Source organism: Convolutriloba macropyga, chromosome 12 (assembly GCF_964194025.1).
Source record: "Convolutriloba macropyga chromosome 12, txConMacr16.3, whole genome shotgun sequence".
NCBI classification, from domain to species: Eukaryota; Metazoa; Xenacoelomorpha; order Acoela; family Convolutidae; genus Convolutriloba; species Convolutriloba macropyga.
This window is the reverse complement of record NC_134479.1, coordinates 19,603,638-19,629,542: the sequence shown is the minus strand read 5'-3', so window position 1 is coordinate 19,629,542 and position 25,905 is coordinate 19,603,638. Positions and strand designations below refer to the sequence as shown.

Here is a 25,905-nt window from a genome sequence, read left to right as displayed (position 1 = left end):
AAAAACCCATTGATAGTCTTTGCAACTTCGCTCTTAAGTTTGGTCCTAGCGGGGAGATAACAAGGTATAAGGCAATATTCGTAGCTAAGGGGCTCAGCCAAGTTCCCGGCCGGGATTACAACGAAACATACTCAACAAAATACGCCTCTCAACATTTCTAGTACTTATAAGCTACGCAGTATTTAAAAACAATGAGTTGAAACAAATGGATATGAAAACAGCATACTTAAATGCTGACATCGAAGAAGAAATCTTCATGCAACAGCCCGAAGGGTTCGAAAAAATTGACAAGCAAAGAAATCCATAAATTTGTAAGTTGAGAAAAAGTTTATATAGATTACAACAGTCCTTTAGAAATTGGTACTTGACAATCAAAAGTTTTCTTAGCCAATTGGGTTTCACAGCGGCTATTCAAGATGAGTGTCTCTTTCTAAAAGAAGTGAAAATGGTACAGAGGGAATAGTGTGTTTTCGGGTAGATGATATGGTGATATTAGGATTGCCGGAAGACTTTTGTGAAAACTTTAAAAATAAAGTAAGTTAGAGTTTTCAAATTAGTAGTTACGGAGATCTTAGTTGGTTCTTAAATATAAAATTTGAGCGAACAGAAAACGAAATAATGCTAAGTCAAGAAGCTTATGTTGAAAAATTGTTAGAGAAGTTCAACATGAGCGAATTATAGACACTGGCAACACCATTAGATGTAGCCTGAAACTGTCAAAACTAGGTTCACCAGAAATAGGCTGAAATAAGCATAGACAAATGCAATCTTGTGATTTCAGGGGTATATTGGGATGTTTGAACTTTTTAGCTTAAACAATCAGACCAGATATTTCGCATGCAGCTAATTTAATGCCTTCTTTGTGAAAAACTGGAGTTAACAGAATTTTCAGACTCAGATTGGGCAGGAAACATAGACAAAAGAAAAGTACTAGTGTTTTTTTGTTTTAAACTAAACAATAGTTCAGGTGCAATCAGTTGGGCTAGCAAGTTGGGAATCTACTTCAACAGCCGAAGCTGAGCTTAACGCCGTTGTAGACAATCAATTTTGTATTGCCCCTAAAAAAATTCGGTGAATCACGGAAAGACAAAGCATTTTGCAATAAAAGTGCACTTCGTTCGGAATTTAGTCGAAAGTCGACTTTCAGAGCTAAAATACTTACATACCGATCGGATGCCGGCAGACACACTTACAAAATCATTGGGAAGGAGTAAAGTGTCACTTATTCGAGATGTCCTTCCCGGAACAAACACTTTACATGATAGGAGGAGTATTGGAAGTATAAAGTTAATTGTTTAAAGTAAGAAAAGATATACGTACATCAATCCACGTGCTGATTTACATCTTGATTATTTATGAAATGAGTGAAGCTAACATGTGCTATTTATACCAACTTTATCCTCAACTTTTCATAGTCTTATGTGTCAAGTATTGACCCTTGATCTTTTGAAGAAGTAATTTATCAGTATAAATAGCTAGTAAAGATCGGATGTCATGAGAAGTCATGGAAGTTATAAATAGTTGTGATCATCATGAATGTGAAAGTGCGGTACTTTGGGGTAATAAATAGGGGCTGAATTTTGTGCCAATTGCCACAGTTGTCAACCATCTTTTCTAATTTAAATATTTGATTAGAAGATTTGTCTCTGCGTTCCCATTAGCCGACATTTTCCATAACAGCCCCAAATTTAATTTATGGCCCTCCATTATGGTTTATTTACAGCGATTGGGGGCTATAGGTTATCTGACCACTAAGCTGGGAGAGGGGGAGTTAGAATGGGAATGACCCACTTTTTCAACACTGTATCAGTTCCTCTTTTTCTATTGAAAGCTCTTCAGCTCTTAATTGAAATTTGAGCTTATTCCACGGAGCTAAATTAACTCGGATTAATAGGTGAAACTTCTTTTTCAATCTTCATACATCAGAGGAAATTGTGAAACTATGTTTTGCGTACGATTACCTTTGCTCGTTTTTGAACAAACATTATCACATGAAGAAACTGGGAGACTGAGAATAACCTCAGGCGTGGCATTAAAAAAAATCGAGCGGGATGGCCCTAATTGAGACAATTAAGAGGAAACTAAAAGAAAATTTGCTGAATATGCCAATTCAAAAATGCGAAGATGTTTTGTTATGTTGTTGCATTAAAAAATTAATAACCAATAGTTTTTTTTTTATTTTTTGGCTTGTGGCGCTTGCACGTATAAATTTGTCATTGTTAAATTAATATACAGACAAATGTTCGAGCGGCATCGAACAGCCATAAAATTGAAGCAGAAAATTAGAAAATAAGTACAGCAACGAAAGCAACACTACATGTATTAGACTTACTAATTAGATACATGTCTGAGAGTCTGATCAAAAGCACTTATAACTGATTCATAAAAGTCGTTAATTTGTTCACAACTGTATAGTTAGAAACTGTCAGATTTTATGAGCAGTTTCCGAACAAAATATGGACGATAAAACGATTTGGGCAAATTGCACCAGGAAGAAAAAGCTGATCAAAGACAACAGTTTTATGGAAACCGAACTTAAAAGATGTTTGACCACTTTTGATTTAATTATTCTTGGCTTCAGTAATACTGTCGGTGGTGGAATATACGTAGCACTCGGTCTACTTATTGGTCGAATTGCCGGACCTTCAACCATTCTCGCATTCGTTTTGGCTGCGATTCCTCACATGCTTACTGGTCTATGCTTAGCTGAGTTTGGGTGTCAGGTTCCTAAAGCCGGATCCATATATCTCTACATGTATATGTCAATGGGGGAATTGATAGCGTTTTTATCTGGCTGGACTTTTCTAATAAATCACATTTTTGAGGCGGGTCTCGCTTGTCGAGGGATTACTGGGTACATAAATGGTATTTCAGACGAAGTTCTGGACAATGTCAGACCTCAGGTCTTCATTGACCATAACTGGGATCCATTTTCGTCAATAGCGGTTCTGTTTGTCGCCATTTCTGCATCTTTTGGTAAGCGCTCAGCGTTAGAGAACATTATATTAAGGGATTGGTACAAGCGCTTGATTGACTTTACCTCCAAAAAAAAGTGTGAAAGTAGGTTTCTTGTTCAGTTGGTTCACACCTCAGAAAAGATGGAAGAAGTCTTATTTAAGCATAAATAAAATAGAAACAAACTTGGAATAAACGGCTCTGCATTGCATCAACCCGTTAGTTATACCACCCTCTAATCAGGTTACTTCAATTGCTCGCACCCAGGGTGTAATTTAGAAACAAAATTGGGAGAAATTTGTGAGCAAAATTTGTACAAATGTCACCAGAAAGAGGGATATACTTTTTTCTGCGATGGTCTAGTTGCCCAAATCAGGACACTGTTTCATTCAACCTCCAGAAACAAAATTAATTAGAAAGAGTTGTTCTTGGAAATGGAAGTATGCATCGCAGAAATGATTTCCAATGGAGCATCAAAATTGAGCTAAAAAAATCCCATCCTGTCACAAAATGAAAAATTTCTCGGCACAATATGCCTCAAAAAACTCCGGAGACGTTGTTTATCGATACTGAAGTAAAAGGTTGTTCTCTTCTAACAATCTCTCCAATGAAAGATGGTTGCATTGGCCTCTCCGCCATAATCCAATTTCAAGGTGCACCTCTTGGGTCACAAAGGGTTGATTGTGCTGTTTTACCGTAGTTTTTTTGCTTTTGAGTTAACGACTACTGTATACTAAAAACACCGAGGTCACAAAGCAACACTTTTGTTAAAGTTGAGACCGCGTAGGTGTGAAAAACACATCAGCATGACAAACTGAGAAAGGAAAACTCTCTTGTAATAGCTGTTCTTTTTCATCATTCTATTGTCATCGCAACTGTTCAGTCAGAGTTGTATTTCTAGTTCTAGTTACCCTTGCAGTCATAGTCTCAAAGACATAGGAAAAATATTGGCTAAAACAGCAACCCAACCTGCACTCAATAACACACATCATTGAAAACGGTTTTCCTTCTCAGCAAAACTATTGCAGATATAAAAGAACGTGAGCATTAACAAACGTTTGACAGTGTCGTATACTTCAAATATTTCTGAGCGGCAAATTTTTACTGTGTCTTGTATTGACCTTCAGTAGTAAATTATTGGTAGCCATGTCCTGTATCTGCAAATTAGTTGAGTCGCATTTCAGTTGTTTTGAACGCCGGCTTCTTGTATTTAAACTCATGAGTACAGGGAGCAACATGTAACTTAAGTTATAGTTGAAAAAAAATTGCATTCACTGGTCTTAGAAAAATATCTTTGTCTTCGATTGGATTCCCTATCGCAATAAACTGATATACATAAAAAATACCGTATTGTGATCTGTAAAAACCCAATCCAATTCGATATTAAAAAACTAAGTTTAAGAACAAGTCTGAAGCTGAATATAGATGAGTGTACAACGGATAAACAGTAACAAAAGCAAACAGCAAAAGCAAATTGTCCGGACAGACTTAAAACCCCCAAAATGAATTGTCGTAAATTTTTTGTAGTCGCAAACGACTGCTAGAGCAGCCGTTGCATTTGTTCACCTAAGCCGACATTGGAACAAAAACTGCTGTCCCTTTTGATTAGGAAATTACAAAGATAGCTTCTTTTGTACATGAGACTTATAGTAAACATTCGAGCTGCTGTCTAAAATAGGAAACGAAAACGAACCAAGCTCGGAGTCTGAGCAACTTTGATAAGCAGATTGAGACCTGCTCGGAGCGGCTCAGCAAAGTCAAAGTTATCAATCAGCAGTAACAACAGATTGACTTCACAATAGTTGCTTGACAAACTGAGTGGTTGGAATTTGTCCTGCAGAGAAGAACCAAAATCTTTAGCCACCTAAACGACGTTTGGTTATCATATTGTTATATCTCTTATTTTTGAAGGTAAATCTATTCATTTTCTCTTTCTTTCTTTGGGTGCGTTTTTGGGTAAAAGGAGAGTGTTCAAGCATCTTTTAATTCAATCCCCTTTTTCAACTGTCTCTTATTCTCAACTGTTTTTCACTGCTCTTATTTTTCACAATCGCAATTATTCACTGCATGAGTTGGCTCTCCTCTGGTATAATACGTTCATATATGCAATATATGACACTACCACTCTAAATGAAAAGAAGCACCTCTGATGCAAATCTAAACACACACGTACAAAGTTGGTATCATCGGTATCAGATGTTTTTTTATAAATCTTTTATATTGAATAAGATTAAAAGTTCCGCTCTGTTTTTTTTATCAACACTGAATTGAAAATTTCAAGTGTATATAATATACGTTGTTAGATTACACTTTGGATCATTTTTCAACCACTTCACACTTCCAAACTTATAACTTTTCAAGCCGTTTTCTTTACACTTTAGCCTTGAAAATTTTTAAGTTTTGTAAATTCATAGTCAGTTTACAAAAAATTTTCAATTTTGAATAGCACACACTACTACCAAATTTCAAAGGGGGTTGCAATTTCTCTATGAGAATTAAAGCGAAAATGACAGGCTGTAGTTATAAGTAGTCATTTCAAATACAGCAAAATCTGCTTTGAAATACAGCAAAATCTGCTCTGAAACCCACAAGTAGCAATAAACTAGGAGAATAGGAAATCAAGTGATTTGATTTCTCTGCTTCTCTTCGAGAAATTGTTTTTGCGTAGCAGTTATTGTAGTTTCTATGTGTCTTCTTTAATCTCATTCTGATTTTTTCTACCGTTTTCGGAATCTTTGAGTCTTTGAATATACTTCCGCAGTTGTTTGAACGTAGTTGCGTTTTCCAGTTCGGCCGAGTCAGGTGCAGACGTTTGCGCAGCTGAATTCTCTGATCCATCGTTTGGAAAAACACAAGTTTTCCGCTTAAGAGGATGCTCTGGGTTCGCTCGTAGAAATTCATAGTCACTTTCGCTGACTGCAATAACAGGACGAGATCTAATCTCGCGTTAGTTTTCTTTAACTCTGAAGGGATGCATTCTATGAACTTTAACTCGAATTTTAACCCAATAAGATATTGCAGTATGCAGGAGAACGTTTAGTATAAAACTGATTATCCCAATTTTCACTGACATTTGCCAGTTTATCGTGCTAGCGAACTGCTGCTCGTAAATTGGCTTAAGTTGTTGCGGTTTTGTTATGATAGGTTGGGCAATTTGCTCCACTTCAATATCACTTTTTGGCATGTCGGAATTTTTCATCACCTCCAAACGAAAGTTTGAGACGAGTTCCTCCTTAGCCGGTTTTGAATTATCGTAGCTCACTAAGTTGCGCAGCGGTGGTAACGCTTTGAATAAGTGATCAATAGCTGTGGGCAGCTTCACATCAATTCGCAATGCAGGCATCTCCGAACAAGATTTTGCGTCGCTTCTCATCAAGACGTTTGGTCCCTCAATTTGTTCTCCACATTTCAATAACATAATGCATGCCTTCCAACCTTGAATAATAACACTGCTGAGGGTGTTCAAGCCGCTGTGGTTCGACTTAATGTTACTTAGTTACTAAATGTTACTTAGTTGGTAGTTGGAGGACGCTGCTAATATTAGCCAGTGGCTATACCCACTATTGATTGCTTTCTCTTGAACTGGTAGAGGCTGAAAATCAACATCGCAATATTGTAAATCTGTGTTCGAGTCATGATATACAAATAATGTTTCAAGACAACAGCTTCTTGTTTTCAGCATGAGAAACGCTTGATCGCAGATAGCATAAACACTCAATCCAATGCATTGATTTAGATCCTCATCATTAAGTAGAGCTAATTTGGATTTGTCTTTTGAGATCCCAATATCTTTTGATTCCGTCCGCCACAGCATGGCCAGATTGTCGTCGGACTCTGACTGTGGCATAGGCAGTAAGTTGCCTCGTAAACTTCTAGAAGGTCTCCCGTGATGCTAGTGGTATTGCCATTTTCAAAACAATTCCGAGATCATTGTTTGTGACTTCACGCAGCAATTTTGACTCATAGTACGTGAGAATGTTGTTTATTGGTATTGCCAAGCTCAACATTTGGTCGTCATTTCCCAATGATCGTTGGACAGAGACAAAGACTTTCTCTAGGTTTCTCTTTTAGCATCAGTAACCAGGCAAAAATTTCACTGAACTGTAGGTTTGCTTCCCTCGCAGTTGTAGACGTCGAACGCAACTTGTTAGACCCTTCATCTCCTTTTTGATGCTATCGAACTCTGCCTCAATTTTTGGTGAGTTGAGTTTTTGAAGTTCTGTTAGGCGTTTTGTCACTGCATTCAATGAATTCAGTTGTTTTCCGACCAAGAAAAACTTTTTGTTAGATGATGTCGTCAGTTTTTGGAACCCATCCTGAATTTCTCAGATTCTCTGAATGCCTTTTCAGATATTTTCCTTGTCACTCCTGGAAAACTCTGTACAACTACCAAAAATTCCTTTGATAGCACATCCGATCTTGCTGCCTAGTCCAACTCCAGAGCCAAGAACTGTAGCGGCTCCACCCGCTAAAAGGAGGGGAGCAGTGCGTTTCTGCCTTGATAATTCCGATTGACTTGGTGCATAGTTGTGTAGGGCGATAGTCTTTTCTATGTACTTTTTGATTGATCTCAGGTCCGTAAGTGCGTTTCCATGTTCTTCGATGATTTTCGTCACTAACCAAGTGAAATTAATGTTATCTGTGGCGTCCAGTTCTTCAAGGTCTGGAAATGCTAGATCGTGACAACATCCCGCTCGTACTTTCCAAGATTTGTTGAATTTGTCTAGTAATGCAGTTAAGTTCTCGGGTAGCTGTATTTCGATAACAAGGTAGGGAACTATAAACTGAACACAGATGAAGTTGTCCGCAAGTAGTACTCTCCGGTGAAAATTGAAAACAATTCCTTCCTTTGTAACTGCGTTAGGGCTTGGTGTTGCTGGAGAGATAAAAAAGAAAAGGAAGAAGTAATCTATAGAAACAAAATTAAACATTCCAGTTCACTATATTGAGCCAATAACATAACACTTCTGATGGCGCTCTATGAAATAAGTCTTCAGAACAATTACAATCAAACGAAACTGATAGAGATAGAAAACAATGCAAGGAAACATAATATGGATAGGAATAAAGAAGAGAAATTTGTTGCCGGCAATTAGGATTACATTTTTGATTTAAAGATGAAAAAATATTTTCCAAAACGAATTATGAAATGCTTGTGTAATCTGCTTCCTTTTTCGCAGAACTAATTTTGTTCTTTTGGAAGTATCAGGAGCTCATCTCATCTAGGTTTATCAAATTTATTGCTCTAGTATTTCCCTGTCCCCTTGCGTAGGAGGTCTCAATTTTGGTTTTCATCATTAGTTCTCCGCGGGTAATATAGATTCATTTTAATAACAAGTCCCATAACTCAAGGAGGTCTCAGCTGAAATTTTGATTCTTTTCATCAAAATCAGATGGTAATTTCAAAATCAAAATTGTTTTAAATCAGAATCGGAGGGTACTTTTGAAATTCAGATGGCAATTATATGGTTTGTTACTGGGTCTCAGATTGTTCTGAGAGGTCTACTTGATTTATTTAGATGGCCATAATTTGTGGTTCTCCATTGTTTTGAATAAAAATTGATTTTTTTGTGAAGTAATTCAATTTTGTTTTCAACCTGGGACATTTTGATGACGTTGGTGAACTGCGTCATAGGAAAACTGTTGTGACGTTGGTAAAATGCGTCATCGGAATGTTTTGTGACGTTGATAAATTATGTCATACTGAAACAATCAACAAAATAATGCAATGGATGAAGTAATCTGCAATTTCCACTATATGTAACTCTTTTAATGATAACATAATTACTTAATGAACTTTCGCATTTTCCTTTTTGCGGAAAAAGGGAACAAATAACGTTACAAAGTAACTTGGAATGGATGCATGAATCGTATATGTCTCTAGAAAGTGGTAACTTTCCTTTTCATGCATCGTGGAAAGAACAGAAACTAAATGTGGTAAATTTTGGGGGGAAACTGCGTCTCAAATATCTCCTCCTTCTGAGCCCAGTTTAGCCTTCAATTTTATATACATTCACTCCAAGTTCGGAATTTTTACGAATATTTTGACAAACATGTATCTGTTGAAAATAATTTGTTTAATTTGGAAAATTATGTCAAATGCAATGGGTATGAATTTGCGCATGGTCTCTTGGGAAATTCAATGTGGGCGGGCAAATAAATTATTCATCCAGCTGCTCAGTATTCAAAGGACTGAACAAAATTCATGAGAGTATTCTAATGATGAATCGAGAATGGTTTACGTTGCCTCACATGGAGTGTGGGGTGCCTATTCAATTGCTTATTTATTCAGAGGGAAAAAATTGTGGCTAATCGCAAAAACTAAAAGGAAAGGGCAACAGATGAAAACCTTAATAAAGAGCATAAAGGACCTGAAGTTTTATTGAGAAAATGAGTGCACCGGTGTCTGTAAAAACTGGGCTTGGCACTATGTTCAGCCTGGGGACGCTATTATTCCGCCAGAATTAGCAGTGCACACAGTTCCCACTTTTAATACATGTGAAACGGAGATCCAATTCGACGAAAAAACACAACATAGTATTACAATGATGTTATTGATAAGGAAATTGACTATGTTTTATTCTTTTTAGGTGTTATAACAATTGTGGGCGGTTGCGAAGCGGGTCGGAAGTACACGAAAACGCATATATCAGCGCTATTTAATGTTTTTAGGGAAAAAGATAGAAAAAACTTGAAGCAAAAACTGGGTAAGCTGGGCCCAAAAGAGTACCTAAAGCGGCTGGAAAAAGAGGATGAAAATGTGTGCAGGAGCAGGCAGCAAATAATGAGTTATAGGGAAAATGAGACCACTGGAAACCTCAGAACACTAATTGAAATGTGTGCTGATTTTGGTAACAATGACATGGAGGCAAATAAAGGAAAAGTCAGCAAAAAGAAGAAAAAGTGCCGGCCCTTCTTCATCATAAGGTTAGTCAATTATTTTTTTCTTGCTTCTTGCTGTTTCTGGAAATAAAAAATTTCGCTTTCAATACATTTCAGCTTGAGTAATTGCAACTCCCTTTGTTACCACAATCGCAATGAAATAAAATAGCGTGTCTTCAATATTACAAATTCTCTTATTACGAATTATTTTAACTGCTAATTATAAAATTATATATGGATAATGGAGCAAACGTCACAATAACAGGTAAGAATTTTCACAATTTCATTGTCAGGTAAGAACTCTATGCCTCTTGTTTTGTTTCTTTTTGTTTTTTTGTTTTTTTTTCTTTAATTTTTTTCAATAAATAACAAGACTAATCGAAAAAAATAGATCCACGAAAGTACTGAGGGTAACTAAGAGGACCTTGGAAATGTGAGATTTCCTATGTAAATGAAATTCTGATAAAAGTGGGTCACTTTGAGTGTAAGTAATTTGTATAGGCTATGGTAAATATGAAAACATTTTAGTGAATTATTTCGTCTTCAAAGTTTTTTTGGACCTATTTCGGAGAACCGGTCCCGACAAAGGTTGAAAGGGCGTTAAATGAAGATAGGCGATGTAAAATAAATTTTCATTTGTAAAAGTTGAAATATAACTGATCACTTGAATAAAGAAGAAGTGAGAAAATGTGGAGGTTTGGTATAGGTAATGAGTGAAATCTCGATCTTCTGAAACTTAATCTCAATTCTGGCTCCAAGAAGCTCTAGCAGACTCTTTTTGGGAACCATTGATAGTAATTTTTGATTTATTTAATTAAAAATCATAAAAGCGGATCACTTAGAATATGAAGGATATGAACAATTTTGTGAGCCAAATCTAAGCTTTTTGCCAATGTTGATATTTTTGAGATCCAGTGCGAAAATTGGGCTCAACAAATCAAAGAGCGCATATCAGGGGACGTTTCGAGCATAATTTTCGTTTCCTGGCAGAAAAATTATGTCAAATATATTAAGTCAAATCAAGTAATTTTAAGATTATTCATTTTAATTGCAAGGAATCGCAATTCTGGCTCCAAGAAAATGTAGTGGCCACCATTTGGCAACTTACCATAACAAGTTTTCCTCAATTGTGTAATTTATTGCAAAAGTGGATCACTTAGGATAATAACGAGAGGTAAAAAAAACTAATTTGTTTTCAAAACTGATAACTGCGGTAGAGTTGTTGTGGTGGGGCAGGGTTCAACCTCAAGTTGTAAGGTCCAGCTCCTCTGCTGTTTCCGCTAGTTGCTGCAGGAGTCCTGTAGGAGAAAGGCGGTAGTGTCTTATTATTGCGGTCTGATGGTTGATTTGGTGCGTGGATTGTGACTGGTAGTTGTTTTGTATTCTCGGCTATGCCATGAGCAGGAGTAATCTGGAGAGGTAGTGCTGGTTCCACGTTGTTGGCAGGAATCATTGGTTGAAGAGCAGGTTGTGTATGAGGCGGTTATTTTGTTGTTGGACCGTATCTCTGGGGTTGAAAATAGTAATATACTCGACGTCATTCCACGTACAGTTTTTGCCAACTGTCTGCTGTGGTGGCTTCAGCAATTGCGGTAGGATGTTGTCGAATAGTTTGGGTTCAGCGCCATATAAATTTTGCATTGGGTCTGGTTTAAAGTTTTTTGGGTTGAGGTAGCTAATATCTTGTTTTGTGTACTTGGGTATAATTGGGCGGAGTCAAATTCTTTTAATGCATTGGGTGTCTTTAGTTCCCACTTACCGTATTAGATAGTTTGAATGAGTGTAGACAGCCTCAATCCGATAAAAGGGAATCCAGCTCGGTTTGCTGAAGCCGTGAAGAGTCGACGGCAGATGGGTGATTTTCGGGTCAATTAGTAAGTAGTAAATGTGTATGGCTAGAGGTGACGCTTTGACCTTCCGATCGAAATAAGATCGGTATTTTTGGTAGGCGTTGACTATAGTGTCTTTCTGCGGTTGATAGTACTGCAGCATCTGGTCTTGTATTTCTTGACTAGTTGAGCATTGTGGTGTTTTTTCAATAGTTTTCCCGACATTAAATCTTTGTTCAATTGCTGACATTGGTTTTCGGCCGTGGAACAGTAGGACTGGTGTGCAACTTGCCTCGCTGTTGAAACTCGTATTATGTGCGAAATATGCAACTTCTATTTGATTAAGCCAAATTACACCCGGTGAGTTGATGTTCATCTTTAAGTTTTTCTTAAGTACTGCATGGCTTCGTACCAAAAGGCCAATGGTCTGGGGGTGCTTTAGTGTTGCTTGATTCAATTGAATCTGAAGGACGACTGTCAGTTCCTTGAACAATTTTTGATGTAAACACTGATCCAAGATCTGATAAGATTGTATCTGGAATGTAGCAGTGTTGATGAAATATAGATACTAGTTTCTGAGTCACACTTTCGGCATCTGGGTGTTTCAGTGGGACAGCAAACAGGTATTTGCTGAAGACGTCGATTGCTGTTAGAATGTATTTGAATCCCCCAGAAACAGGGAGTGCTCCAACAATATCAATCTGTAAAAGTTCTTCAGGGAAATTCTGTAAACTGGTAATTGGCAAAAGTGGAGGAGTTAGATGAGACTTTTGGATTGGCGTATTTTGGAGACAGGTCAGGCCATTTTTAAAGTAGTCGATGGGAAACTCTTGAAATCCAGGAAAATGGAAGTGTTTCCGAAACAGGTAAACAGTTTGGGTGACTGGCTTCGGGGCTGTTATGCATGCGATACAACAGTTCATACCGAAGATATTTTGGGACCAAGATCTGTTTGTGCGACACGTGACCGGCATGATTGAAAAATTTCCGATACACAATATCGTTGTTGACACAAAGTCTTTCTAGTTGTTTTATGTATATTCGTTGAGAAAGAGTCAAGTATTTCGTTCTCGGCAACGATTTCCGGTTATTAATCCAGGTTCGAACTTGTTGTATTTCGCTGTCTTTTTTCTGTTCCTCGGCAATGTTGAGGTGTTTAGTGCAATCCAGGACATGAAAATTGTTTAGTGGGTCTGAAGTACCAATTGCTGAAATTTGCAGGTTGACCCTGTTTGTTTCCACTACTTGATAAAATTCAATTTCGTTGTTGTTTCCTGTTGTGTTTTGGAGGCAACTTACCACACTTTGTGAGTTTCCCGTGTATTGAACGTTTGGTAATATTGGAGCTTTACTGAAATGGTCTGAATCTGTTGGATTGGAATTGTGTTTCTGATCATTAGCTCGATTGCTTCGTTTGGTGTTTGAGGAACTCGTGAAGAAAGTCAGCTGCTGCATTTGCCTTCCCTTGAATAATCCCCAATATGAAATCGTATGACATGAGGCGGTCCACCATTAACCAAAGATTACGTGGGATGTGTTTTGCTTGAAAGAGATGGATCAAGCTTCGGTTGTCAGTAAGAACAACAACTTTCTTTGAGCAGCCCCAAAAAAGATGACAAAAGTTTTCGAAGGCAAAGTAGACATCTAAAAATTCCTTACAGTAAATGCTCATTTTCAGTTGAGCTTCGTTGAACGCGTGGGATCCGAACATAACGGGTGCGTATTGGCGTTTTTCCCCTTCATTTCCTTCCTTTTGAGTGTAGTCTTCGATAAGCAAGGCGTATCCCGCTGCGTGCATACTGGCATCGGTCATTATCACGAACTGTTTGTCCTTCAAATGGGAACCGCAGTGAAATTTTGGTTGCATCGATTAACGATTTCTTCAGAATATCGAGACATTCGTGATGCCCTTGCGTTATAATGAACTTATGGTTTTTTTGAGTAGTTTGTAAAATGGTAGCAGATGCTGTTCCAGCTTCGGAATGAAGGCGCAGAAAAATTGCAAAAACCCGATAATCCATTTCACTTTTTTAGTGGTCTTGGGCATTTCTAGATCCTTCAGAAATTTTGTCACCTTATTTGTATCTGGGGTTAGACCGTTTGCCGTAATTAGATTGCCCAAGAATTGCAGAGATTTAACACCGAACTCATATTTAGAGGGGGAGAGTTTTAAACCGGATTTGTTGATGCACTGAAAAATTTGATCAAGTTTCTCCAATAGATCTTTCACTGACTTTGGTCCGCAACCAATATCGTCCATGTACTGGTATCAGATATCTTTTGCGATGCGTGGGTCCAAATGTTGTCGACCAAAACTGCAGAAAGCCGTTGGGGCTCGATATGTCCTTGGGCTAGTCGGCTAGGGGCGTAGGTCCTAGATCCAAAAGTAAATGCTAAGAGTTGAACGGACAGTTCATCAGCCCTTGATATGCAGTGTTAGGCTTGTCTACAATCCAGTTTAGCGAATAATGTTTTTCCTGCTAGATGATTTCCAGCGTCTGCTATTGTCGAAATAGGAAAATTATGACTTTCGTAGTCGTGCCGAATTCAATGGCTTATCTTCCTGAGATCGATCAACATGCGAAGATTGCCAGAAGCTTTGCGTTGGCAGAATAGTGGATTGCTGTATTTCGAGTATGTTAGGGTTTTCCAATTCCAAAGTATGTCATCAGGGCTAACTCTACTAGAATATCATCTCGGAAGTGTATTGGTCAAGCTGAGTAGACGGGGCGATCATGTTCAGGTTTCAGTCTAACACTAAAATTCGAGGCCAAGCCTACATCAAATCTTTGATTACCGAAAATGTGATGGTAGCTGACAAAAAGCATTTCTACTGACTTCCTTGCAGGTTCAGATGGAACTGAGTCTTTCCAAGAAAACTGAGAACAGAATTCAGTGCAATCTGCCTCATTCTCCAAAGGTTTCTTTGCTGCTTGCCTTTTACAATCGAGGATTTCATCATATATTATTTTTTCGATTCCAGTTAAAAATTCTGGGTTTTCGCATAATTCTGGCGTTTTAAACCAAAACGAATCTGCATACTTTTCCCCTTAAATTGTAGCAAGTTTGTTTTAATCCGAAGGATTTGGATTGATTTGAATGAGGGCTGCTATTTGTGGGTCAATAGGTGTAATGAAATTTGCATTTTTAGTGTAAGCACTGTGAAGACTGCTACTTTTGTACCTGCTGGCATGGTCGCTTTGTGAGAATTAGTGTTCAGGAACGAAATCTGAGCCTGATTTTTGTGATCAACGCGGTTTAATGACGATGTAACGAACACTCCGGAGTTTTGTTCGAAGAAATCGAAGGGCTCTATAATACGAATAATGTTTGCTAATCGAATGTTTTGGACGCACAAAGACAAATATCGAGGTCCTGTTTAAAAGGGCCTAATGATGTTTTCGTTTTTGTGTAAATGTTGAAAGTTTGTTCTTCCTGTCGAACAAATTTCTTTCCGTCCGTTTGTTGTATTTCGTTAGTTGTAAAAGTTAGATCGGGCGTTAGAAGTAATTTTCGTTTCATGTCAACCATAAGATTGTTCTCTGACAAAAATGGGGCTCCTAATATGGGTGTATTCAACCGTTGGATTACAAGAAATTGGGATTTGAATTCTGCTATGCTAACTCTGAATGGTATTTCTGTGCTGAATAGACATCGTTCCTTTTGGCCAGCTGCTGTGTAAATTTCAGTTGTTGGCGTTGAGTTTTTGGATACAATACTGTCTGCAATTTGGTTGTAAATTCTCATCGGCAAGGCATTAGTGAAAAAAAAGTGTCGACGAGAGCGCCAAACCTTAGGTTTCCAATTACAATTTGAATCTAAAACAGTGGGTTTTGCTCCTTTGATTTATTCATGGTTGGGTATAATAGCTTTTTTTCAATTTTGTGTAGAATTAGAATAATGATTGACCGCACTAGATGATTGTTGTTGCTGTTCGAAAGGTATTTGTGTATTTCTCTGCGGTGGGTATCTGTACCAGCAAAATTTTTGATAATGACCCCTTTTGCCAAAGTTTCGACAGATTACTCGTCCGTTTCCTCTGGAATTATACTGACCGCCGCGGTGTTAGCCAAAACGGGAATGGTAGTTCCCTTGTTGTTGGTTGTAACTGGCTCTACTCTCACTTTGAGTTGGGTTTGCTTTGTCTTGTTGTCGCGTTACTTCCATGCTTTCCAGTAGGGAACTAATTTGGGCTATTTGAGAAACAATTGCTTGTTGGGTTTCCTGTAGAGATTGTTGCTGAGTTTGTAGAAAAATGAAATCTTCCGATCTAGTTGACTGTGAATTGAATTCATTAAACGCGTTAGCAAAATCGTTCTCAGGGACTAGTTTCTCGATCATTATAATTCGCGCTACCCTGTTGCACAAATCATTCACTGTCATTGCTGGCTCTTCTATTTCGTCTAATTTTGGTGGGATTGTCGCTGACATTCCACTTAGGAACTGTTGTCTTACTCGTGAAATTCGTTGACTAACTGGAAAGACTCTGCTGCTACTCTTTGAAGATGCGTCAAATAATCCTCTAGTGTGGCGTACTGTGTATTGAATTTTATTTCCGGAAAACTAAGACGAAGGATTGCTGTCTGGTATGCAGTTTTTACTGCATTTGGCAGCTGTTCGTAAAATTGTAGCGCTCCCTCTTGTAATCTGAAATGTAGGAAAAGATGTCGGCGGCCGTTTGAAACTGCAGAAAGACCAATGAAACTTCTAATTTGTTGTTCAAAAACTGCCAAATCTTCGGAGGGTAAACCGCTAAATTTAATAAAAGGTACTGGTAAAGGCTGATTACCATGAACAGGGGCATGATGCATAGCAACTCCTGCTGCAGGTATAATTGGTCCCGGCGCTGGTGGTGCGGGTGGTTCTGAGTACTGCATTTGCAAAAAAATTTCCGGATCCATTCGAAAATTTGTAATTTAAATCAAAATAAAAGAATAAACACTTGTTTGGCGATGGTTAAAAGGAATTACAATTATGTCAGATATGTTTGTTGCATTTAATTGAAAACGTTTATGCGGAAGAGAAAATGTATAGCTTTTGGTGAGTTTAAAACTCTGAAAATTATCTAAATATTTAGAGAACTTTCTGCTTTAATCTCTGTCGCCATGTTATATCTCTTATTTTTGAAGGTAAATCTATTCCTTTTCTCTTTCTTTATTTGGGTGCGTTTTTGGTTAAAAGCAGAGTGTTCAAGCATCTTTTAGTTCAATCCCCTTTTTCAACTGTCTCTTATTCTCAACTATTTTTCACTGCTCTTGTTTTTTAATCGCTATTATTCACTGCACGGATTGGCTCTCCTCTGGTATAGTAGTTTCTATATGCAATATATGACACATATATCCTTTGTTAAAAAATTAGGTGAAATCAGCGAAGTCAATCAATTCTTCAGATCAGTGATGAAAACCCGCCTAAAAATAACCTGTCAGTGAGGATTGGTAATGAAAAGGACAACAACTGATCAAATATCTAAAGTAAGAAGTCAAAAAAAGCCAAGGAACCTGTTTCTCCGGAAAATTTTTCTTGCCCAAGCTTGGCTAGAAGAAGATAGCGTTCAAATTGATAAGAATAAGTTGATCTAGGATTGAATTTTTGGAGGCAAAGGTGCGCTAAGCTTTGGGTACCAAAAAAACCCTAGATATAATACACTCATAATCATCGAAGATTATACTCCCAGAAGATTGTCCTCATACTTCCAGAAGATTATTCTAGCCAAGAAGACTATCCTAGCTAATTACTCATACTCCCTGAAAATTATCATTCCACTAGCATACACAGCCGATCAAACATCATTCAAATGGGAGGAAACAAGAAGCTGAGATGCATTGTCTGGGGATGAACGATTGGAAAAAACTGAAAAGACCTACATCTATAACGTAGCAAGCATTATAAAAATGAAGCTGAGAAAGCTGATCATCTGATAACATTCGATCTCCAGTGGTCGCGCAAGCCACAGTCATCAAGCAAAAAACGCTTCAATTTCAACCACGGTCAAAGTATTGTGCAATAGAAACCTTGTAGCACCTGTCAAACAACCAAATTTTAAGAGAGTTACTTTGATGGCGATTCCTGGAAGAACCAGATTGGTAGAGTAATTTTCTTGTTACCATGTATCGGCCTTATTTTCCTGAATCACTGAAAGGTTGTAAAACTAAATTATCCGTATCAAGTATGGGTTGCTTGGGTTCTTTATACTCAAGATAGGTCACTACTATGACAGTTTTTGGGCAGCTCACATCTGTCTGTTGAGGCTTTTCTTAAGAAGTGGCCTAGTCAAAAGCCAGTTTAAGCTCTCCATTCATCTGTTGGTCTGAACTCTTTAATGCCAAGCAGCAACTTCATTATCGTTTTAAAGTAAAACAGTTATGCAGGCAATTTACAATCAATAGAAAAACTTCATTTTGAGATTTAAAAAATTACCTTAAAGCACACAAAGGAACGGAACGGTTGTTTATGTAGATGACTGCCAGCATGATAAGACTGGCATATTTATTTCGAAAGGTTGCTAGAACGAAGGGCTTCCAGACGGTTTTCTGCGTTATAATAATAGCGCAAAAAGGATAGCCGACTCAAAACAAAAGGGCGAATCTCGAAAAAAAAACAAGTTTCAGAGCAAGCTCGATTGTAAGAGAAACAATTAAGTTAACACAAAATTATTACTGTCTGCTAGTTGATGGCACTCATCGAAAACGGACCTGTGAATAGTTCACAACAATCATGCCGCTCATGACTATCCTACAGCGTAAAAGCAACCCTTTTTTAAACGCAACCAACATCCGTCTTTTAAAAAGGACATGTTATGGAAAGAGATGTACCAAAAAGCACAAATGATTGCTACTATCAGAAAACCAGATTAACGATGTCAGTCAAGCAGTCAATGTAGGCTGTCGAAAAAATGTTCGCTTTTCTTTATAATAGATCAACAGTATCATTAATTGGTCATACCGTTGTTAAGATGTTACGCTCATTACAGCAGGCTTACCCAAAACAAAGGATCTAATGACAAAAGAGAACCTAGAAAGAAGAGACCACGTTCAAAAGTCCACTCGCATAAAGCAATTTTTAAGCATTATTTTGAATGGGCAATAACAAACTATAATAACATAGAACTGAAATATTTTAGTTCAGTTTGCTCACGAACTTACAATGCCATTATAATACAAGATAGGAAAACAAAGCGAACAATTTGCTGTCCCAAGGAAATCAAGTTGGGTATTCAGTTGAGCCTTGACATGTCAGAGAAAAATGGAATATTTTTCATGTGTCTCTCATAAACGACGCCCAAGTTACAAATAAATCATAAATGACATAAAAATAAAACAAGGTGGGAAATAGAAAACTACGTTTTCAAAATCAATCATTAAATAAGAGACAAAATTGCCAGCACGAAAGATGCTAAAAAACGCGACAAAAACTACTGGCGAGTGGTATGGTTGGGAATGCTGTGGGAAAAAAACCAGAGAAAGACATATCAAACAATTACATGTCTGCTAATTTCTTTGATGGAAAGATTCCATCGGGAAATTGAGATGCACTCATGGAAAAGTTGGCAATTACAACACCATCCAGTGCTAAACCTGGCCAAACCCGGAATTGTAGCAACACTGCATCAAAATTTCAATAACTATGCCTGAAAGTCAGGCTACTGGTCGGTGATGATTTACTCAGTGAATTGTTTGGAACCATTTTTTAGATTTCGAGAAAACCGGCAGCCCTGACGGCCAACATCAAATTAATGTTTCTGCAAATGCGACAATCCGAACACGACACAAAATCTTCAATTTCCTGTAATACAGGCCAACTTTTTATTGAATCTGTTCATACGAGTAAAAGCGCCGGATTTTTGTAGCAAGCAATCAACAAATTGATCCAACTATAAAGTTTAAAATGACAATTATGGGGAGCTTTCTATTGCAGAAAACATTATGAAGCAAATTCTACGTGGAGAATTCAGACAAATATGTAGAAACATCATAAGGCCTCATTGAGTATTTCAATCAGCTAATATTTTTCTTCTCGAAACATGGTCTTGAGCTGCAGAAATAATTGGCCAACAATTATCAATAAAATGCACCAATATCAGAGGAGATAAATTCTATCTCTAAGTTGGTGCAGCGGCATTATCTTTACTCGAGCTCTAATTGAACGTTTCAGACAGCTGTCTGCAGAGGTACCAGCAAAGAAATCGAAATTGCTACGACACAAAGGAAAATCTTGTCTCTGGCATCATCGGTTTTTGACCCACCTGATTTAATTGCTCCACTCAGTGTTTACAAGAGACAGTTTTTCATTAACATCTGTACTAGAAAGAAAAGAATGACTGGAGAAGCAGAAATCCAAAACGGAAAAGCTTCCAATTTTAGCTGAAACCAGCGTCGATAGAAGGCTTTAAAACCGTGAAATACAGAGCAAAACTTCATTTGATTGCTGAGACATCTGAAAACAGGGTGTGTTCAGCGGCCAGTTTGTTTTCCGAAAATTTCCTCGCAGCCAAATTAGCGTTTGTAATTGGATAATTCAGGTTTAGATCAGGGAGACAATTCAATAATTCGCTTTGATTGACAAGCAGTGGTCATGGCAGGGCGAATGAAAGAAAGGACAGAAAAATACGCGATCGAGATACACAATTGCTGTTTCCTGTTGGACTCAATTACAGAACTGCATTGATTACATAGCTCACACTGTTAAAATTACATGTTTTTCACCAATTGATTGGCTGAAACTTTGGAGACAAAACACGTGAGTGGTATTCACAACGCTGTGGACATTGCAACAAGAAAAATTAAAAATTAGGCAATCAAAGGAAGCAAGCGTCTTACAGAGCCAAACCTGTTGAATCAGCAACCAGAAGGCAAAAGAACTCAACAAAAAAACCAAGTCATTGTCTCAGCTGAAGTTTACATACCCTAAGTCAGCAAAAAGCAGGCTAAAAAATGAAAACAAAAAATCAGTGTGAACGACGAAGGATATTCAATCTTCTAGTTAAAAAACGACAGTTGAATGAAACAAAATTAATTGGCATTAAAGAACCAGAGGACGCAAAGAAAAGCATTTTCAAGCCACTTAAGAAAGAAAATTTTACTGAGGAATATAAATTTCTCATAGCTGGAAAGGAAATTCAGAAAAGCAGCAGGAATTTACAGTGCTTATTCTTCATTGGGAACAGGGACATATATATGCTAAATGCAGAGTAGGTAAAAAACCTATTGGATTTCAATGGATAGCACCCAATACTGTTACCTTAGGATCATGCCGTCGTTGAACTAGTGTTGCGCAACAAGAAATTTTATAAGGGGACTGAATATGTGATCAACTAGATTCAGCAAAAATTAGGGATTTTTGGAGTAGAATATGACTTAATATCGCTAAAGACAAAATGTATAAACTAATGAATAGAAAGAGAACTCATAACTGCTTCAATGATGGCTGGGCAATCTACATGGAAAGTTTGTTGCTTCAACAGATTTTGCAAGAGTTTGAGTAGACTAATTTGGCCTTTTTGCAAAAAAAATGAACAGAGGTATTCGGAGATTTGTGGGGGCCATTAGTCAAAGTTTGCAAGAAAGTAATGTATGCACTGTTGTGATTCAATACTGAATATGTGCATTCAGTCGAACCATATGTCTCACGGATATATCTTCGAATGCCACTCCACTGATAACAGTCAATTCTGATGGGAACGACTTACCCTATACCCCAAATCTGTTTTTTGATTGGCAGCAAAAATGTTGTCTCTCATTTTTCCATGCACAGAAATGTTGGCTAAACATACAAAACTTTTTCAACAAATACAAGCTTACTCCAAACTCATCTAGAACAGATTCAGAAAAGCATAACTTCCGACTTTGAAAAACAGCACAAAACTAGAATTTATCGCAAGAAGATCCTTCACGAAGGTTATCTCGTTTAATATTTCGAATAGAGTGACATGTGAGTGTATTACAAACTCGGCTGAGTGACAGAGACATTTGAGGGTTCTGACGAAGCAATTTGATCAACAAAGATTCTAACGCAAAAAACAGGCTTGAAGAGGCCTGGCGTGAAGCCCACGCAGTGCTACCAATTGTGCAGAAAAATTTCAGAAAAATCAATGCCGTCGATGTTGGAGATGTACTTGCGTAGAAAGGGATAATATATCAGAGAAAAACTGAAAAGGGAAATCTCCCTTGTAATAGTTGTTCACTTTGCCCATTTTACGATATCCTAGTATTTGTTCAGTAATAGTAATAATTCTAGTTTTAATTAGTTGTACAGATATAGTCGGGTGGAAAAAATTTTTAAAAAAAGACAAAACAGCATCACATATAAAGATATCCCGTATTAAAGAAGAGTATATAGTCATAAACTGAACATTTTATGCAACAGTAAACACAAATTGGAAATAAAGTTACTAAAGCGAACTGCAAAACAATATATCCGGACAACTTTGGAACCACCGAAATGAATTGGGTCGTGAAATGAATTGGGCCGTGAGAGCAGCCGCTACGGTTTTTTTTCCAAAATAGTTTTGTGTAAATTTCTGTAAATTTTATAATTTTAAGCATGAGAGGAACACGCGGTTCTTTCAGTTAGCTTTTAAACTGATGCTTTGTTCTGAAGACTTTGTAAAATTTGAAAGAAATATATTACATATAAAAAACATGATATATTAAAAATAAGGTTTCGAGAAGTTTGATCTTTTCGTTACTACTTGCAAAAGTAGTACGTTGACTCTTAATGACTTACATTGCTATCCTGTAGTTTCTTCACAATTCATAGAGCAAATTCGGCAGGCAAAGAGTGCCAGAATTTGTTTCATCGGTAGGTCATGTTTCTGTTGTTAATTGAACTGTGGTTGTTAACAGAATCAGCAGATCCAAATTTAACATCATCAAGTTTATTTTCAGATTATTTTATTTTTTTATTTCAGGCATCCGGCAATCAACGCTTGTCAATACCATTCTTTGGTCGATTAATATCTCAACTTTAGCTTTCGTTACACTATGTACTTTTGCTCTTTCTGACCTTGAAAACTGGGCTATTTTTTTCCCATTTGGCCTTTCTTCCGTTTTCAAAGCTACTACCAAAACCTACTTCGCATATACTGGGTACGATTTGATCACGATATCGAGCGAGGAGTCGGTTGAACCCTCAAAATCGGTTCCGGTGGCACTAGTATCTCAAATATCTTTAGTTGCCATTTTATACTGCTGTGTTTCGACCGCTGTTTCTCTTATAACTCCTTACTACGAAGTCACCGAAAGCTACCCCCTCATCTCCGTTTTCGGGTTTCACAATTGGAATTGGGCCGAATACATAGTGACTATAGGCGCCTTATGCTCACTGGTCGGACTAATAATGGGGCGTGTATTATGCTTTTCGCGCACTATATATGCAATGTCTCAAGATGGCATGTTACCCAAAATTTTCAGCAAAGTGAACAAAACTACCCAAGTTCCAGTGATTTCGACAATCGTGGGGTCGGTGCTTGTTGCAATTGTGGGTACGTTTCTAAACTTAGATGAACTCACAGAACTGGTTTCATTTGGCAACCTTTTCAACCATACGTTGCTGGCTTGTGCAATTATTATTGTACGGTATGGTGGCAATCCGTTATTGTTGCCTGACAAAAATGAAACAGACATTTTACTATTATCATCGACGCAAGAATCAGATGGTGTTTCCTCAGAAACTGATTCGCTGATAGCAAAATCGGACTTTGGTTGGAACCGCAAAAATGTTCAAACATTTTTCCTTTTCATGATTTTGACTGTAGTGGCTGCTTTATTTATACCCCCTTTATACCTTGTTGACATAAAAATTGTTTGTTACTTTTGCATTTCAGGCTTCCTTAGTTTTTCCGTAATTTCGATGGGAGTTATTATTTACTTCGCGAAAAATTCAGATCAACAAAAATCAACATCAATGTTTAGAACACCATTTGTGCCGTTTCTACCTGGAGTTTCAATTTGGCTGAATATTTGCATTATGGCTCTTTTCGATGTGCCATATTTACTTTTTGGTCTGTTTTGGGTTGTTATGGGAATTGCTGTTTATTTTGCTTACGGAATGCGCAACAGTAATCTTAAATATGATATTCCAGAAGCCACCGAAAAACAATTCAATTAGCGTAACTTACAAAGAGCATTTTGTTTCTGTACTTTAACCATCTTATTCTATTTTACCACATTGTAAATAAGCATTTTTAAGAGTCATAGTGTGTTAATTAATAGGTTAAAAGATTTACAACCACCACGACCAATCTTTAATGATTCCTTGAGTCGATGGAATTCTTATTTGCTAACTAATAATCTGAAACAAACAATAATTCCAAGTTTTTATTTCAAAAAATCAAGAAGCAGGATAGGCTGCTACTGGAAGATTGACGTTTATTTTGCTGATTCTCGATTTTGAGTAGTAATCCTTGAACTTCAAAACAAATTCCTTCTTTCTTTCTTGAAGCGAGATTAAACTGGCAAGGGATAGAGTAAATAGAGCCGGCTTCCGTTTTGTATTTCAACCTAGCTATTACCAGGAAAGTAGATTTAATTCCTTCCAAATATTTTGTTCCAAATAATTTGTCCATATAGTGTTTTCCTTATGATCAATGTGAGGCCTTAACGTTTCATGTAAAGTTCAGGTAAAGTTAAGGTTAGTTAAGGTGAGTTAAGGAAAGGCAAATCTACCTTAACAGTTAAGGTGAGTTAGGATGTTTTTTAAGGTAAAAATACCTTAACTTTATTTTGTGTGAATACGCTAACATACACTTAAGGAGTGGAAATCTCGAATTTGTATGCAAAAACAAATATCGTTAATAAAGCTCTCATAAAAAGAGAAATAATGATTGTAAAACTCTATAGAAGAGTCAAAAGTTGAGAAAAATCTAATGCAAAGATGTTATGAGGAGTGTAACTTTTATTATTTCAATCCTTACGAAGAGCGTATTAAGACTAAGTTTATAGCCTTTTGCTTTATTATTACACTCTCTTGCTTCTTTCCTCGGAATGTAAGAGTGGAATCAGAATTCCATCCTAATCCCACCTAATTAGAGGTCTGTTAAGGAAAAAAACTGGAACAGGATATGAAACTATCACAACTTAACAAAAGGTCTTTTCTGTGGGGGTTTATTTGATAGAATCCAAGTAACTATGACAACAAATTTAGGATGCAAAATTTTTCAGCCTTTACACAATAAACATGACCAGGTCAGGAATTATTCGTTCCAATATTTTGTTCAAAAGTCGAGGAATGTATATGCGAGCTGGCTTTTTTCTTCAGTCAAATTCTCAATTTTGCTAACGCTTTGTAGAGAAAAAAGGAAAGCACCTTTCTGTAGACCGCAGGATCTAGTTTTAATTTATATAAAAACTATCAGAAATTTGAAAAAGGGGGAACACTTCAAAATTTAAAGTTTGGAAGGAGAAATTGTAAAGAAAAAATACAGCAGGGAGCGGGGGTTGACTGGTCGCGTCAAAAATTGGGAAGAAAACGAACGATAGTAAGAAACGTTTACTATCACGAGCAATTTTTTCAGTTCTCAGCCTTAAAACTAACTATTCGATTGGAAAAAAAAATCGATTGGTTCGGTTTTTTCTGAAAATTTTGTTTAAACGTCTTTTTCATCGATCACGCTGATTTCTGCCAATTAAAAATAAAGTATTGTAACAACTGATGTTACTATCTATGCAACAAAGTTTTTGAAAAACAGGCGACTTCAAGCAATTAATAGCTCTCAACAATAATAACTAAAAAACAATAAAACACTTTGAAAATTTAAAAAAAAAACTAAAAGCAGAAGAATGGATTCCTCTCTAAATTCTAGAGCTCGTTTTGCAAACAGTTCTTCCTATTTCATCAGAATTGAAAATTTCAGTTCATCAGAACAGCTGAGATGCAAAATTGGCCAGTTTCATGGAACGAACAACAAATCAACATTATTAATTATTGAAAAGTAAAAATGGAAACCTTTTCTTATCTTTTGTTTGTATTCCCTATATTGTCAGAGCAGATCGTTCGAATTAACGTTCTCTAGCAATAGGGAAACTTTTCTTGAACATTTAGAAAAAACTTATTATTTGCTGCAAATTGCTGTTTTAATTATGTTTAAAATCAAAAATGTGTTTTTAAGTCTTGCTTGTAAAACATTTGTGAGATTTTAAAAACGATTGGCCTATTATACTCATGAAACATCAAAAAATGACTTTTTTTGAAAAATGACATAAAATTTTTTCAAGCATTTCTGTCATTATATAATTACCCATAC

At 37.0% G+C, this 25,905-nt stretch overlaps 1 protein-coding gene across 1 annotated transcript; it reads left to right on the top strand.

Annotated features, from left to right (window-relative positions):
* The first annotated feature begins 2,370 nt into the window (after positions 1-2,370).
* Positions 2,371-24,071, top strand: LOC142350621 (cationic amino acid transporter 4-like). The gene is made up of 2 exons (XM_075402523.1): positions 2,371-2,976; positions 22,573-24,071. The coding sequence occupies exons 1-2, from the start codon at positions 2,457-2,459 to the stop codon at positions 23,769-23,771; spliced, it is 1,719 nt and encodes a 572-aa protein (XP_075258638.1). The 5' UTR covers positions 2,371-2,456; the 3' UTR covers positions 23,772-24,071.
* The last annotated feature ends 1,834 nt before the right edge of the window (positions 24,072-25,905 follow it).